Below are 17,804 nucleotides of genomic sequence, written 5' to 3' on the forward strand. Positions count from 1 at the left end.
ATAATATAATTATGAAATACACTGGCAACGTCTATTACATAAAAGGTGCTATATAAATGCAAATTGTTGTTGTTGATTTGGACATTTATCACTGTTCCTTCATCATTGCTGGGTGAATAACCTGTAACTCCTTGCTTAACATCATTGTGGGAGCACCTTCACCACACGGACTGCAGCGATTCAAGAAGGTCAAACATCTTCTCCACAGGTAACTGGGGATGGGTAATATCTGCTGCTGGTCTTGTTAGTGAAAGGGCAAGGGAGTGGGATTAGCTGATTTGCTCCTGCAGAGAGCCAGCATAGGCAGGACGGGCTGAATGGCCTCTGTCTGTATTGTAACCATTCAATGATAAAGAACCGACACTGGACATCAGAGATCAACCAACCTCTATCGCCATTACCTGCACTGTGCATGCTCCAGTCACAGCCCGGCCCCTCCCCCTCATTCACTCCGATTGGTATTCCACCCATGGTTTATTTCACCCCACCCCCACTAAAGCTGCCTTGCTTGTCCTGCTCTCCACTCTTAATTAGCACATTCTTTTAGATGATATCACCACCTTCAACACCTCTTTGTTCTTTTGTCTGTGACATCTTTTGGTTATCTCCACCTATCACTGCTTGCTTGTGTCCCCCCCCCACCCCTTAAACCAGCTTATATTTCACCCCTTTCCTATTTCTACTTAGTTCTGTTGAAGGGTCATGAGGACTCGAAACGTCAACTTTGCTCTTCTCCGCCGATGCTGCCAGAACTGCTGAGTTTTTCCAGGTAATTCTGTTTTTGTTTTGGATTTCCAGCATCCCCAGTTTTTTGTTTTTATTTCCGCCCTCTCTTTCTATTGGTCCGGAGCTGCCGTCAATCACTCGGGCATTGTGACGATTTCAAACGCTGAGAGCGGCCACAGACTCAGCCTGACTTGCTGATTCATGGCAGCATTTTCTGTTTGGGAATTAGAGCTAGAGATGGATGGTCAGTTCCCCTCTGCCGGGGGGATTCACACTCATTTCCCCAGTGCAGTGATTCTCACGTTTACTTTGCATGAGAAAGTCCCCGGCTCAATCCCGGCTGGAAATCTCGGCTCAATCCCGGCTGGAAGCTTTGTGTTTATAATTGTTACTGACGAAGAATTAACAGTGAGTTTAGTTTCATGTCAAACAGGGTGACAGTTACTGTTGTCTCATTCTTTAAAAGCTCGTTCTTCACCTTTAAACAGGTAACGATAAGTGAGAGAAACTGATCCACAGTGACCCGAAAATAAGATACTGCAGATGCTGTAAATTCGACCTAAAAACTGAAAATGTTGCACACTCAGCAGGTCAAACAGCATCATTCACAGTGAATGCTTCAGGTCGGTGAACTTTTATCCAAACTGGAAAAATTCCGAGATTTAACAGTTTACTAACAAGTACAGTGTCAGAGAAAACAGGGGCAGAGGGGAGGAAAGATTAAATTGTCTTGTGATAGGAATGGAAGGCTGGAGAGTAAATGACAAAGGGGACGATTTTGCAACATTGGGTGACAATTAAAGAAACGAATGGGGCGAGTGAACAAATAAGACAAGTTCAGAGGAGGGATAAATGGTAACAGCAGGACTTTTACCAGCATACACTGTCCTAAAAATGGAAGTGATGATTATGATCTGAAATTGTTGAAATTAATGTTAATTCTGGAAGGCTGTGAAGTGAACAATCAAAAACGAGCTGCTGTTCCTCGAGCTTCTGTTGGGCTTCATGAGGCCTTACAGGAGGCTGAGGACTAAGAGGTCAGACTTGAAGTGAGGCTGAGAATTAAAATAGTAAATGAGAAGAAGCTCAGGATCACACTTGCAGTGAATGTTGATTTTCCACGAAGCAGTCACCCAATCTGGACTTAGTCTCCACAGTGTGGAGGAGACCACATCGTGAGCAGTGAATACAGAAAACTAAATTGTAAGAAGTACAAGTAAATCACTGTCACCTGGAAAGTGTGTTTGGGGAACTGGAACGTGGAAAGGGAGGAGGTGGCAATGAATCTGTTTCAATAAGTTTTTAACAGGCCAATGCACAGTTCTTCTGCTGTGCTATATATTTCAAAGGGAATTATCAAATGCTTTTACCACTATGATCTTGGCTGGTGGACTTTAATGTTTTCACTTTTCTCTGTTGATCTATCCAGGAGGGTTGGTGTGGTAAGAAGGCTTGGTCTGTAAAATACAGTCACTGTGAGCGTGATAGTGGAACATTTGTATATCAAAGTGCACTGATACCTGATCACCTGTCGAGTGAGTGAGCTTGTAACAGTGTAACTGAAATGATCACAGCTACTGTAGGTGATTCTCTGGCTACAATTTGAAAAGAAAGGATCGGGGTGCAGACCTACCCAGCTGGACAACAGAAGAGAGGCATTGGAGGAGGACAGAGTTGTCAGTGGTGTCTGCTGCCATTGTCCTTCTAGATGGTAGTGGTCATGGGTTTGGAAGGTGCTGTCTAAGGAGCCTCAGTGAGTATGGAAACGGGCGTGGGAGAGCACTTCAAAGGAATTAACTTGTGTTATATATATTAAAAAGACTCGGCACACTGTGTGTTTAACACAAAGCTGATTTATTTTTTCTGTATCCAGAATATCAACACCTATAACTGGCCTGGAGTTTATTAACATCAGTAGAAACAGACCCCAATGAACATGGTTCAGTCCTGGATGTGATTTAACAGAAAAGTCCAATCATTGTTGTGACTTGTAAACTCGCTGGGGACTCAGCAGAGTGGATAACCGAGTGAATCTCTTCCCACACTCGGAACAAGTGAACGGCCTCTCCCCAGTGTGCGCTCTCTTGTGTCTCAGCATGTGGGATAACTGAGCGAATCCCTTCCCACACAAGTAGCAGGTGAATGGCCTCTCTCAGTGTGAACTCGCTGGTGCACAGTAAGTTGAGATGATTGCTTGAACCCAGTCCCACAGTGAGAGCACCTGAACGGTCTCTCGTCAGTGTGAAAACGTTGATGGGACATCAGTCCCCCGGAGCTTTTATAGCACTTCCCACAGTCTGAGCATTTGAAAGGTTTCTCCCTAGTGTGAACTCGCTGGTGTCTCAGCAAGTTGGCTGCCCAAGAAAATCCCTTCCCGCACTCGGAGCAAGTGAACAGTTTCTCCCCAGTGTGAACTCGCTGGTGTACAGTGAGTTGAAATAATGCCTTGAAACTCTTCCCACACTCGGAGCAGGCGAATGATTTCTCCCCGGTGTGAACTCGCTGGTGTGTAATCAGCTGGGATGATCGAGAGAATCCCTTCCCACACACGGAGCAGGCGAATGGCCTTTCCCCAGTGTGAGTGCGCTGGTGTACAGTGAGTTGAGATGATCGCTTGAACCCAGTCCCACAGTGAGAGCACCTGAATGGTCTCTCGTCAGTGTGAACACGTTGATGGAGCAACAGTTCCCATGAACTTTTATAGCACTTCCCACAGTCTGGGCATTTAAAAGGTCTCTCCCCAGTGTGAACTCGTTGGTGTCTCAGCAGGTTGGAAGACTGAGTGAATCCCTTCCCACACTCGGAGCAGGTGAATGGTTTCTCCCCAGTGTGAACTCGCTGGTGTGTAATCAGCTGAGATGACCGAGTGAATCCCTTCCCACACACAGAACAGGTGAACGGTCTCTCCCCCGTGTGAGTGCGTCGATGAGTTTCCAGCTCACACGGGTAACTGAATCTCTCCTCACAGTCCCCACATTTCCACTGTTTCTCTCCAATTTGAACAGTGCTTTTTCCTTCCATGTTCAAAATGCTATGCTGTTCAGGTTACAATGTATTGGGCGACTCCTTCAGATGCTGTTTTCTGACTGCAAATCCTCTCCTTCTAGCACCCTGTGAAATTATTTAAAACAGAAAAAGGGAGTGAAAGCGAATCCACAAAAACACAAAGGCAGGTTGTGAAATTGAGCTGAATGAAAAGCGAGAGAGAGAGAAAGAAAACAGGGGATGAAGGAGAGAGATTTTATATATCTACAGCTTGAACAGAACTGTGAGGAAATTTCCAAAACCCTCAACCTGCATCACCTAGAAGGACTAAGGTAGCTGGTGTATGTGATACCATCACCTCCCAAGTTCCCCTCCAAGTCACACACTGTCCTGACTTCTATGACATCCAGTATTGGATAAGCAGAAATTTCCTCCATTTAAATATTGGGAAGACTGAAGCCGTTCTCTTTGGTCCCCACTACAAACTCCAATCCCAGCCACCAACTCCATCCCTCTCCCTGGTAACTGTCTGAGGCAGAACCAGACTGTTCACAACCACGGAAAATTATTTCACCCCAAGATGAACTTCCAAACACATATCCGCATCATCACCAAAGCCGCCTATTTGCACCTCAGTAACACCGCCCGACTGCACCCTCATCTCAGCTCATCCGCTGCTGAAACCATCATCCATTCCTTTGTTACCTCTAGACTAACTATCCTAACACACTCCCAGCCGGCCTCCCACATCCAACGTCCCTGTGATCTTGTGGTCATCCAAAACTCGGCTGCTCATATATTTACTTGCACTCAGTCTTACTCACCCATCACCCCTGTGCTTACTGACATATAAAGGTTCCTGTTTAAGAAGCAACAAAATTTTAAATTTCTCATCCTTGTTTTCAAATTCCTCCATGGTCTCATCCCTCCATGTCTCTGTAATCTCCTGCAGCCTCACAACCCTCCAAGGGTTCTCATTCCGGCTTCCTGATTTTAATCGCTCCGTCCTTGGTGTCCAAACCCTGAGCTCAAAGGCCATGAGGAGTGGAATTTCCTCCCTCAACCTCCCGCTCTCTTTTTCCCTTTCCTACTTCAAAATTCTCTTTAAAACCTACCTCTTTGACCAAATCTTTGGCCATCTGCCCTCTTACCTCTTTACATGAAATGTGTTATACAAATACACATTGTTGTTGTTGATTTGGACATATATCGCTGTTCCTTCATAATCGTTGTAACTCTTTATCTAACATCATTGTGAGAGCACCTTCACCACATGAACAGCAGCGGTTCAAGAAGGTCAAACATCATCTTCTCCACAGGTAACTGGGGATGGGTAATATCTGCTGCTGGTCTTGTTAGTGAAAGGGCAGAGGAGTGGGAATGGCTGATTTGCTCTTGCGGAGAACCAGCACATACAAGACAGACTAACTCCCCGTCGCCATTAACTGCACTGCGCATGCTTCAGCCACAGCTCGGCCCCGCCCCTTCATTCACTCCGATTGGTTGGAGGACCAGTCCCACTTGCTGGGACCTCCAGTTCCGCCCCTCCTCCTATTGGTCTGGAGCTGCCGTCAATCACCCGGACATTGTGACGGTTTCAAACGCTGAGAGCGGCCACAGACTCAGCCTGATAAAAACAAAAAGCTAAAAGCTACTGCGGATGCTGGAAATCCAAAACAAAAACAGAATTACCTGGAAAAACTCAGCAGGTCTGGCAGCTGGCAGCATTGGTGGAGAAGAAAAGAGTTAGAGTGACTTGCTGATTCTTGGCAGATTTTCTGTTGGGGAATTAGAGCTAGAGATGGATGGTCAGTTCCCCTCTGTCCGGGGGGGATTCACATTCATTTCCCCAGTGCAGTGATTATCACGTTTACTTTACATGAGGAAGTCCCCGGTTCAATCCAGGCGGGAAGCTTTGTGTAAAACATTGTTACTGACGAGGAATTAACAGTGAGTTTAGTTTCATGTCGAACAGGGTGACTTTTACTGTTGACTCATTGTTTAAAAACTCCTTCACCTTTAAACGGGTAGCGATAAGTGAGAGAAAACTGATCCACAGTGACCCAAAAACAAGATACTGCAGATGCTGGGAATCCAAACTCAAAACAGAAAATGTTGGAAACACTCAGCAGGTCAAACTGCATCATTCTCAGTGAATGCTTCAGGTACCTGAATTTTTATCCAATCTGGAAAAAATCCGACATTTAACAGTTTGTAAAGAAGTACAGAGTCAGAGAAAACGAGCAGGCAGGAGAAAAGAACAAACGGTCTTGAAAAAGGATGGAAGGCTGGAGAGAGTAAATGACAAAGGGGACGATGGTGCAAGGCACATTGGATGGTAATGCGACAATAAACTAATGGGACAAATGAAGGAGCAAAAGAGGGATGAGGGATAAATGGTCACAGCAGAACCTTGTGTCTGAAAAAATGGTAGTGATGATTATGATCTGAAATTATTGAATTGAATGTTGAGTCTGAAAGGTTGTAAAGTGACCAATCAAAGATGAGCTGCTGTTCCTCGAGTTTGTGTTAGACTCAAGAAGAGTCATACGGATTCGAAACGTTAACTCTGAATTTCTCTTTACAGATGCTGCTAGACCTGCTGAACTTTTCCAGCATTTTCTGTTTCTTTGTTTCAGATTTCCAGCATTCGCAGTATTTTACTTTTATCTTAGATTTTGGAGGAGGATGGTTTGGTCAATGGTGTCAAAGACTGCAGACTGGCTGAGAAGGACAATGAGAGATAGTTTACCTTAGTCACACTCACATAGGATGTAATTTGTGATTTTGTGAAGAGCTGCTTCAATACTGTGGAAGGGGAAAAATCTTATTGGAGGGCTTCAAAAATAGAATTCCAGGAAAGATTTGGGAGGCGACAAGGACTTTGGAGAGGAAAGGGAGGTTGGAGATGGGGCAGGAGTTTGCAAGGTCATTGTGGTCAAGGGTTGGTTTTATTGAGGGGGGGCTGATCTTGGCAGATCTGAAGGACAGAGGGACAGTACCTGAAGAGAGAGAACCGTTAACAATGGCAGTTAAAATGGGGAAGTTGGATGATAAGCAGATTAGTGGGAATAGGGTTAATGGAGCAGGAGGTGGGTCTCATGGACAGGATGAGCTCTGAGAAGGCATGAAGGAAGGTGAGAGCGAATTGAAGGAAATATGTGGGTTCAGGCCTCGGACAAGGAGGAACCTGACAGGCAGTTTAGCCCGGTGGGCTCATGGAGGCAGTGAAGCAGTAGAGGCAGCTGATTGGATTGTCTCAATCTTACTGACAAAGAAGCTCCATTTAACTCCTCACATTTGTTTTTCTTTTATTCATTTATGGGGTGCGGGTGTCAGCATTTATTGCCCATCCCTAATTGCCCTTGAGAAGGTGATGGGGAGCTGCCTTATTCAACCACTGCAGTCCATGTGGTGTAGGTACACTCACAGTGCTGTTAGGGAGGGAGTTCCAGGATTTTGACCCAGCGACAGCAAAGGAACAGTGATATATTTCCAAGTCAGGATGGTGAGTGGCTTGGAGGGGAACTTCCATGTTTCCATATGTCTTCTGCCCTTCTCCTTCAAGATGGTAGTGGTTGGTAGTTTGAAAGGTGCTGTCGAAGGAGCCTTGGTGAGTTGGAGGTGAGTGCAGAGGAGAGGGGAGAGGGTGAGCACTTCAAAGGAATTAACTTGTGTTATAGATATTAAAAAGACTCCGCACACTGTGTTTAACGCAAGTCTAATTTATTTCAATTTTATCCAGAATATTAACACCTATAACTGGGCTGCGGTTTATTAACATCTGCAGAAAAAGACCCCAGTTCAGTCCTGGATGTGATTAACAGCAAAATCCAATCACTATAGTTACTTGTGCACTCGTCGATGTTTCATCAGGTGGGATGACTGAGTGAATCTCTTCCCACAGTCAGAACAGGAGAACGGTCTCTCCCCAGTGTGAGTGCGCTTGTGTTCAGTGAGGTCAGTTGATCGCCTGAACCCAATCCCACAGTCAGAGCACCTGAAAGGTCTCTCATCTGTGTGAACACGTTGATGGGACATCAAGTCCCCGGAGCTTTTATAGCACTTCCCGCAGTCTGGGCATTTAAAAGGTCTTTCCCCAGTGTGACCTCGCTGGTGTATCAGCAAGCTCGAGGACCGAGTGAATTCTTTCCCACACTCAAGGCAGGAGAATGGCCTCTCCCCAGTGTGAACTCGCTGATGCGTGAGCAGGTCGGATGTCCGAGTGAATCCCTTCCCACACTGGGAGCAGGTGAATGGCCTCCTCCCAGTGTGAACTTGCTGATGTATCAGCAAGGAGGATGACTGAGTGAATCCCTTCCCACAATCGGAGCAGGTAAATGGTGTCTCCCCAGTGTGAATGCGCCGGTGTGTCAGCAGGTTGGATGACCGATTGAATTCCTTCCCACAATCGGAGCAGGTGAACGGCTTCTCCCCTGTGTGAGTGCGCTGGTGTACAGTGAGGTGAGATGATTTCCTGAACCCAGTCCCACAGTGAGAGCACCTGAACAGTCTCTCATCAGTGTGAATACGTTGATGGGACATCAGCTTCCCTGAACTCTTGAAGCACTTCTCACAATCTGGACATTTAAAACGTTTATCGGTGTGAATTAGCTGGTGTGTCAGTAGGTTGGATGACTGAGTGAATCCTTTCCCACACTCAGAGCAGGTGAACGGCCTCTCCCCGGTGTGAACTCGCTGGTGTCTTGTCAGGTGGCATGATCGAGTGAAACCTATCCCGCAGTCAGGGCAGGTGAATGGCCTCTCCCCAGTGTGAGTGCGCCGATGTGTTTCCAGCTGAACAGGAAAATTATATCCCTTCCCACAGTCTTCACATTTCCATGGTTTCTCCCTGTTGTGACTGCATTTGTGTTTTGACAGGCCAGATGATCGGTTGAAGCCTCGTCCACACACAGAACACATGTACGGTTTCTTTCCACTGTGAACAGTGCTTTTTTCTTCCATGTTTAAAATCCGATGATATTCAGATTATGATAAATTGGGTCACTCTGTCAGATCCTGATGCAACGTTTGGTTTCCGCTTCCTAACTGCAAATCCCCACATTCTAATAAAACAGAAAAAAGAGAGTGAGAGAGAACCCACAAAAACATAAAAGCAGGTTGTGAAATTGAGCTGAATGAATCTGGTAATTTGTGGGGCCGGTACTAGGAACATGTGACCATGAAAGCTGCCGGGTTGTCAGAAAAACCCAACTGGTTCACTAAAGTTCTTCAAAATGGGAACCTGATCTGGGTCTACACAAGACTCTGATTCTAAGGGTGGAGAGAGAGAGAGGTGGGAGAGGAAGGTGGTGAAGGACAAAGCTTTGACATCAACAACTTGATGAGAACTTTGACAGAATCACCCAAAACCTCAAATTCCACCACCTAGATGGACCAGGGTAGCAAGTGTATGTGAACACCATCACCTCCAAGTCACACACTGTCCTGACTTGTCTGATGTCAGATACGGGATGCGCAGAAATTTCCTCTGAAGCTGAACCAGACTGTTCACAACCATGGTGTCATATTTGACTCCCAAATAAGCTTCCAATCACATACCCACATCATCACCAAGATCACCTATTTCCACCCCAGTGACAAGGCCAACTCCACCATCATCTCAGTTTATCTACTGCAGAAACCATCATCCATTCCTCTGTCACCGCTATACTAAAATATCCTAACACACTCCCAGTCGGCCTCCAACATGAAACCACCTCGCTCCACCCCCATAATCTTGAGGTCATCCAAACTCTGCTACCCATGTGTTTAGTCGCACCAAGTCTTGGTCACCCACTACCACTGTGCTCGCTGACTTATAAGGACTCCCAGTTAAGAATCACCAATTTTAAAAATTCTCATCCTTGTTTTCCTCCATGGTTGTGATCATCCCTATCCCCATAATTTCCACCAGCCGCACAATCTCTGAGATCACTGCAATCATCTAATTCCAGCCTCTTGAGAATTTCCGATTTTAATCGCTCCACCATTGGCAACTGTTCTATCATTTGCCTTGGCCACAAGCTCTGGAATTTCCTCCTTAAACTTCTCTGCCTCTCCAACTCATTTTTCTCCTTTAAGATATTCCTTCAAACCTACCTCTTTGACAAAGCTTTCAGTCACCTGCCCTAATATCTCCTTATGTGGCTCAGTGTCAAATCTAACTTTGTAACATTTCTATGAAATGTCTTGGAAAGTTTTATTCTGTTAAAGGCACGATATAAATACAAATGATTGTTAATGGCTTAGACATATATCGTTGCCTCATCAATAAGACATTGTAACTCAAAGTGTGAAGCAGCTTGATGGACAATTGTTCACATTCTGTCATTGAAAAAATTTCAAAACCTTGCCCCCTACAAATATGGCGGCCACACATGCGTTCTGCTGCAAATCGCCCCCAATAAAGATGGCGGCTGCTAAGCTGCGGCCCCACTCTGTGCAAAGGGCGGGGGGCTGTCCCAGGTACTGGTAGGTTCTTTTTCGAAGTTTGGGGTTTACATAACATGTTTACGAAGCCTATTCAATCACCTGCCGGATCCATCGATCCCTCCGCCCCGCCGTACCCACTTTTACCGATTACGGATGCAAGAAAGAAGGTATTCTGCATCGCCATTAATCACACAGTGCGCATGCTTCATTCAGCCTAGCTCCGTCCCCTTATTCACTCCGATTGGCTGAAGAACCAGGCTTTCGCGCTCTCTCCGACAGCCCTGCCCCTCGTTCACTCCGATTGGCTGGAGGGACAGCAGCTTTCACTCGCTCATTACAGCTGCGCCCCCTGCTTTCCTATTGGTCCGAAGCTGCTGTCAATCAGCTGGGCATTGTGAGCTGTCATATATATGTGTTATAGATATAATATAGTAATATATCATATATTAACTATATATATAATATAATTTTTTAATGTTCATTCACGGGATGTGCGCTTCACTGGCTGGGCCAGTATTTATTGCCCATCTCTAATTGCCCTTGAGAATGTGTTGGTGAGTTGCCTTCATGAACCGCTGCAGTCCATGTGGTGTAGGTACACCCACAATGCTGTTAGGAAGGGAATTAAATGATTTTGACCCAACGACAGTGAAGGAACGGCGATATATTTCCAAGTCTGGATGGTGAGTGCTTTGGAGCGGAACTTCCAGGTGGCGGTGTTCCCATCAATCTGCTGCCCTTGTCCTTCGAGATGGTTGTGGTCATGTGTCTGAAAGGTGCTGCTGAAGGAGCCTTGGTGAGTTCCTGCCATGCATCTTGTAGATGGTACGCACAGCTATCACTGTTTGTCGGTGGTGGAGGGAGTAAATGTTTGTGGATGCGGTGCCAATCAAGCGGGCTGCTTTGTGCTGCATGGTGTCAAGCCTCTTGAGTGTTGTTGGAGCTGCACTCATCCAAGCAAGTGGAGAATATTCCTTCACACTCTTGACTTGTGTCTTGTAGATGGTGGAGAGGCTTTGGAGAGTCAGGAGGTGAGTTACTTGCAGCAGGATTCCCAGCCTCTGACCTGCTCTTGTAGCCATAGTATTTATATGGCTAGTCCAGTTCAGTTTCTTGACAATGGTAAACCCCAGGATGTCGATAGTCAGGGATTCAGTGATGGTAATGCCACTAAATATCAAGGGGTGATGGTTAGATTCTCTCTTGTTGTGGATGGTCATTGCCTGGCACTTGTGTGGCGTGAATGATACTTGCCACCTGTCAGTCAAAGCCTGGATATTGTCCAGGTCTTGCTGCATTTGGACATGGACTGCTTCAGTAGCTGAGAATTCGCGAACATTGTGCAATCATCAGTGAACATCCCCACTTCTGACCTTATGATGAGAGGAGGGTCATTGATGAAGCAGCTGAAGATGGTTGGGCCTCGGATAATGCCCTGAGGAACTCCTGCAGTGATGTTGTGGAACTGAGATGATTAACCTCCCAACAACCACAACCATCTTCCTTTGTGCTAGGTATGAATCCAAGCAGCATAGAGATACCCTCGATTCCCATTGACTCCAGTGTTGCCAGGGCTCCTTTATGCCACACTCGGTCAAATACTGCCTTGATGTTAAGGGCAGCCACTCTCACTTCACTTCTTGAGTTCAGCTCTTTTGTTCATGTTTGAACCACAGCTGTAACGAGGTCCAGAGCTGAGTTACCCTGGCGGAACCCAAACTTATCATTAATGAGCAGGTTATTTCTAAGTAAGTGCCACTTGATACAAAAACAGGCCCAATCTCAATGTGGTGATGAACATTTTTGTTCACCAATTAAGCTTTGAGTGACACTGTTACAATCGATAATTTTCCAAGTGCCCCATCAATGACTACATGGAGGTGTCAGCTGTGGCTCAGTTCATAGCACCCTTGCCTTTGAATCAGAGGGTTGTGGGTTCATGTCCCACTCCTGGAAACCAAGAACTGTGATTGTACTCAAAAAAAGAGTTGCAATCTGTAACTGTTGATAACTCGAAAGAGTATCAGGCTCACTGTTATTTTTTGAGGTGTCAGCTGTGGCTCAGTTCATAGCACCCTCGCCTTTGAATCAGAGGGTTGTGGGTTCATGTCCCACTCCTGGAAACCAAGAACTGTGATTGTACTCAAAAAAAGAGTTGCAATCTGTGACTGTTGATAACTCGAAAGAGTATCAATGACTACATGAGTCCAGTTTGATTACTCAGCGCTCGGTTGCACTCTGAGCATGTGCAGTACAAGTGGTTAATGTGGTGCATGCTGATCAGGAGCCAGTAGGAGATGACACTAAATTACAGAGAATATCGAATCCAGAAACAGAGCATTCTGTTCAACTGACCTGTGCTGGTGTTTATGTTCCACACAAGACACATTCCATTCCACCACCCTCTTGTTTGCTTTTCAGCATTACTTTCTTTCAGGTACCAGCACTGAATTAAAAGCAAAATACTGTGGATACTGGAAATCTGAAATAAAAACGGAAAGAGATGGAAAAACTCAACAGGTTGTTTCCACCAATTTGTACCAGCGCTGATCTTTGTGAAGTTCAACCCTCAACCTTTTTCCAATCTGAAATTTCAGATGGAGATGGGAGTGAATTGCGCAGATTGTATCAGGGAGGAAGGTCCAGACATTTGGGTATCTACATACTTTAAGAACCTATATTGTGTATTGTGCTGTTATTAAAATATAATAATTTTCATAATATTATTGTGATTTATTGTAAAGGTAGGTTAATAGTGGGGTTTGGAATATTTTCTCTATGTTGATGTGTGGGGGGAATCTAATAGAATTGAAGACAGCTAGGTGGAGCTTTTGAGTGATCAAAAGGGAAATTTGGTTTGAAATGCTAAATACATAAACATGACTGAAGTTTTAGAATCTGAGGTGTGAGGACCATTTGCATTTTTCGATAAATTAGGTTAGTTTGAATTTCAAAGAGATGGTAAGATGTTACACCTAGCCTAAGAAGCTAAGCCAAACAGTGTGTTTATTTTTCCCAAAGGTTACTGATGATGTGAGTACAATGAAAGATTTACAGTATGAGAAAAGTAAAGTTTCAAAGACATATTGAGACATTGGAATTTACATTAAAAAGAGAGAGGCATATATAATGGAGGTGAGGTTATGTGTAAAGGGGAAGGCATTCTAAGATCGAACACAAGTGTGAAAATCCTCCAGCCTCTATGCATTAAATTGCTGCCTACAGGAACCGAAGCTAAGAAAACTCACTTTGAATATAACTGCCCAAAGTATTGTGTGCTTTGCCTGGATCTGTTAAACTTATATTTTGCTTTACTGTTGCCTTAAGAGGTGTAACTGAGAGCTAGATTAATTAGGGGAGTTAGGAGTTATTATAATCGTAATTTGTAGACTGATATATGTACTTAAAATCTTTTCTTCTGTTAATAAATGTTTAATTTACTTTTGTAAAAAAAACTCAAATTGTGGCTGGACTTATTACGATTGAATTCAAAGTACGCATCTCAAAATAAAATACAAATTGCCAAACAGTACTGGCAGCTGTTTCAAGTTTCCCTCTGGGATTTGAGCAGCTTGGCATTTACCATCCGCTGTGCCATAACAGCGCCCCGAGTCCCGATCTCGATTGGGAAGCCGATACGTTGAATTTTGTGTTCCCAATTCAAGTTATCAATGGCGGATTATGTACCCAGAACACACCGCGCTTCGAAAAGTCCCCTATCAATGACGATAGGAGTCCAGTGCGCAGGTGCAGTGTGAGTGTGCGCTCTGAGCATGCTCAGTGTCAGTCATTGTGACAGAGTGAGGAGGAGCGGACGGTTCGGGAGGCGGGAGGAGATTGTGAGCACAGGGTAGGAATGGAAACCGCGGCTGGATTTGGAACTGGATCAACTTCTGGGGTAGGCCCCAGGCCCTGTGTTTACCCCGCGGTGACAGGCCCAGGGGGAGGGAGCGATGGAGCCGGCGGCTGGACGGGGAGGATTTGGAAACACTTTGTGGATCCGCAAACCCTGAGGAATAATTATCAGCTCCTGGTTTGCAGCTGCGGGGCTTCTCCCTCCCGGGAACAGGCCCAGGTTAACGGCCGCCATCCTGGGTCAGCGAGTGGAGGATGGTTCACATCAGAGGATGGGGGAGGGGGGACAATAAATAAGAGGTTACACTTTGGGCTCAAATCGATGAGGAATCTGATCTGTGTTTGGGAAACTGTTAACAAATGGCCCCTTGTAAAACATGATCTCCAGTTGTAGAATTTATCAAAAGGATACAGAGAATTATCCAACACTTTATTTGAATTTCAGCCCAGGGAGGAGAGAGAGTGTGTGGGACGGGGATTTACAGCTTTGGGGGAACAAGAGAGGAAAAAATGTTCCTTAGAAACTAGAATTAACTGTTCTGAATTTCTGTGCTGTGCTTACAATGAGGACTTTTGAAATTTCTGCTTACAGGACATCAGAAGGGAGAATTTATAGACTGGTAACTCAGACAAAACATCACATCAAGATCTAACAGAGTCACTCAATTCATCAGGAGCTGAATATCACCGGCCTTTGAATGTGGAAGGAGAAATATTTTCCTATTCTGACTGTAGAAAAAAAATTCACTCATCTATATGACTGGAAAAGCATCAAGACACACTCACACCGGTGAGAGTGTTCCAGTGCACTGACTATGCAAAGAGTTTTAGCTAGTTACGCAACCTGAAAAAAATTACAGTATTTACAGTGGGGAGAAACCATACATGTGTCTGTGTGTTTGGACGAGGATCCAACCTGGAGAGACACAAGGACACCCGCACCACGGGGAAACCGTGGAAATGTGGGGACTGTGGAGCTGGATTCATTTCCCCATCCCAGCTGGAAATTCATCGGCGTATTCACACTGGGGAGAGGCCGTTCACCTGCACTGATTGTGAGAAGGGTTTCACGCAATTATCAAATCTTCTGACACACCAGCGTGTTCACAGTGGGGTGAGGCCGTTCAGCTGTTCCGTGTGTGGGAAGGGATTCATGAGCTCATCTAACCTGGGGACTCACCAGCGAGTTCACACTGGGGAGAGGCCGTTCACCTGCTCTGTGTGTGGGAAAGGCTTCACTCAGTCATCTGCTCTGCTGACACATCAACTTGTTCACAGTGATCAGAGATTGTTTAAATGCTCTGACTGTGAGAAGAGTTTCAAAGGACCAATAAATTTGCTCAAACACCAGCGAGTTCACACTGGGGAGAGGCCATTCACCTGCTCTGTGTGTGGGAAGAGATTCACTCGGTCGCATAACCTGCACAGACACCAGCGAGTTCACACTGGGGAGAGGCCTTTCAACTGCCCCATCTGTGGGAAGAGATTCACTTTTTCATCTAACTTGAAGAGACACCAGAAGTTTCACATATGACAATTGGGGTTGGATTCTGCTGTTATTGCTGCTGTGAATCACATCCACGTTTGAACTATGTTCATTCTGATAGCTGGGGTTGTATTTTCACTTCCTGACGAGGGTGAGAACTGGGACTTGTGCGACTTGAAAATTACTTTCCTGGTCAGAGGCACTGGATCCATTGCCTCTGAGACAGTTTGTGATATTCAAAAAAAAAAATTCTTTCGAGTTATCAACAGTCACAGATTGCAACTCTTTTGAGTACAACCACAGTTCTTGGTTTCTGGGAGTGGGACATGAACCCACAACCCTCTGATTCAAAGGCGAGGGTGCAAGCGTCAGTTAACTCACCACCAATTAACCATCTGGTTAACCACCAATGAACCAATTTAATCTCATTAAAGAACTTGTTAAGGAGTTTGTCTCGAGACAGAATGGGATTTTCAATCTTTTCTTCTGGATTCTAAATTGATTTATGGGGTACAGGTTGTTTGCAATAAATCCCCAATTGTGAATGAAATCATCAGGTTCTACAGGACTTAACCATCTGGCAGGAATGAACACTTTAAATGGTCATTTCAAAAGATTTATTAACCATTAAAAGGTGGAAAGGTAACAAGTTAGATTAAAAATCAAAATTTCAGTTAACAGTAAGAGGAGAATGTTTAACATTAACAATTAAATAGACTTCTCAATGTTGCTCGGTTGATCAGGCCGAAGATGTGAAGTGAGGATAACCCTCCATTATTCGATATACAGATAACATGCTAACAAAATGGCTTCTCGCAACCTTCATTTTTACACTTAAAAGATGTTGTAAGCCCACCTTAGCCAAGTTGTTGGAAATGGCTAATTGGTCTATAATTTGTCAAGAATGTGACAATAGCTAACTCCATTGGTTTTAGCTAATTTACCACATTGTCTTAAACTTAGGACAGTGCCTTCATTTAAGCTGTGTCTCTTATCTTGGTGTCTTTACGGAGCCCATTCATTAAGACAGACTCAACAATCAAGGACAGTGTGTGTTCCTGATAGGGAGCGAGTCCAGGGCTTATCCCATTTCTTTCCCAGCTGTTACAGTACTTTAATTCTCTCATAAGAAATGCTAATGGGAGAAATACAGAAATAATATAAAACGACTTCTACTTAACTACCAATCATCTGTTGCTCATCAGTCACTGCTTCGTGATACTGTTTTGGGTTAGTTTGTTGTAAAAGGTTAACATCAAAATGGCTTCTCATCTCAGTGTTAGCAGAAAATTGTGTTTTGAGCTTGTTAGCTTATTACAATGAATATGACATGAAATGAACCTGAAAATGATTGGGCTATGCTAAAATCTAGTACCCAGGCTTACTTACAGGATGATTTCAGACATGTTAGTGCACAGCTGTTAGAGTTACCATGAGTCAAAAGGAAGTTCATTTTCATTTTTTTTTTTGTAAAATTTGAGGGGTAGACTTGTTCTGGTTCGAGCGCTGTACCTTGATTTGATGTCCGTGCGCACTTCTGTTGTCTTTATTGTGCTGGTCATTTCATGAGCTGCCAGCTCCCCTTGGAAAAGCAGCAGCAAACCCCAAAATGGCTGCTGTCTGCCTTTGCTTCTGGTGTCAGACAGGAAGCCCCCTCCCCCCGGAGGAACTTGGTGTCTCTGGTTGGATGCTGAGCTCACCTCCTGCCAAAACAGCTCATTTACACTTAAAAATAGTGTAACAAGAGCAATGCAGTTCAGGTGCAGTGTCCGGACCCAGAATTCATCCAGTGTCAGGTTCTCAACCCTCTTTGAAAATCCAGCTCTTGGAGTTTATTCCTCCTGATATTAATAATCCCTGTAACAGGGCTGGAGTTTAATATTCTGGTTAAATGTCAAATAAATCACTTTGGTGTCAAACACACATAGTGTGTGGAGTATTTGTTTTCTCCAGGATAAGAGGAGACAAATTGAAATCCTGTTCTTGACTGTTCCATTTCTGGGCCTTTTCCCCTCTGTTAAAGAAAACTTGTATTTCTGCAGAGCCTTTCATGACATCAGTTTGTCCCAAGCCAATTACAGCCAATGAAATTCCTTTGAAGTGTAGTCAATGTTGTAATGTAGGAAATACAGCAGCTAATTTATGCACAGCAAGATCCCATAGACAACAAATTGATAACACCCAGATGATCTGTTTCAGTGATGTTGATTGAGGGATAAATATTAACCAAGACTCTGGGGAGAAATACCCTGCTCTTTGAAATAGTGTCAATGGATCTCTTATACCCGTCCATTCTGTCTCAGTGCCTTCTCTGACA

At 44.6% G+C, this 17,804-nt stretch overlaps 2 protein-coding genes across 4 annotated transcripts in view; one reads left to right on the forward strand and one right to left on the reverse strand.

The window, feature by feature from the left end:
* LOC144697326 (uncharacterized) overlaps positions 1-17,474 on the forward strand; it is a 228,137-nt gene extending 210,663 nt beyond the window's left edge. The window contains exons 1-2 of one of the 3 annotated variants that reach the window (XM_078569309.1): positions 13,939-13,996; positions 14,594-17,474. In XM_078569309.1, coding sequence (XP_078425435.1) covers positions 15,155-15,535 — 381 coding nt within the window. In that variant the 5' untranslated portion in view covers positions 13,939-13,996; positions 14,594-15,154 and the 3' untranslated portion in view covers positions 15,536-17,474. Of the gene's footprint in view, positions 1-13,938; positions 14,045-14,593 lie in introns of those variants that run through there. The other 2 variants (XM_078569310.1, XM_078569311.1) reach the window with 2 other exon arrangements.
* LOC144697076 (uncharacterized) lies at positions 2,564-5,160 on the reverse strand. Its single transcript, XM_078568882.1, has 2 exons — positions 4,863-5,160; positions 2,564-3,837 (listed from the first exon to the last, which is right to left on the reverse strand). Exon 2 carries the CDS (start codon positions 3,745-3,747, stop codon positions 2,818-2,820), a length of 930 nt encoding a protein of 309 aa, XP_078425008.1. The 5' UTR covers positions 3,748-3,837; positions 4,863-5,160; the 3' UTR covers positions 2,564-2,817.
* Positions 17,475-17,804: the final 330 nt, after the last annotated feature.

The sequence above is a fragment of the Cetorhinus maximus genome, chromosome 23 (assembly GCF_964194155.1).
Source record: "Cetorhinus maximus chromosome 23, sCetMax3.hap1.1, whole genome shotgun sequence".
Classification (NCBI taxonomy): Eukaryota; Metazoa; Chordata; class Chondrichthyes; order Lamniformes; family Cetorhinidae; genus Cetorhinus; species Cetorhinus maximus.

Bases quoted from the DNA above. Each gene is read 5' to 3' on its own strand.
- LOC144697076 (XM_078568882.1), bottom strand. From the start codon at position 3,747: ATGGAAGGAAAAAGCACTGTTCAAATTGGAGAGAAACAGTGGAAATGT.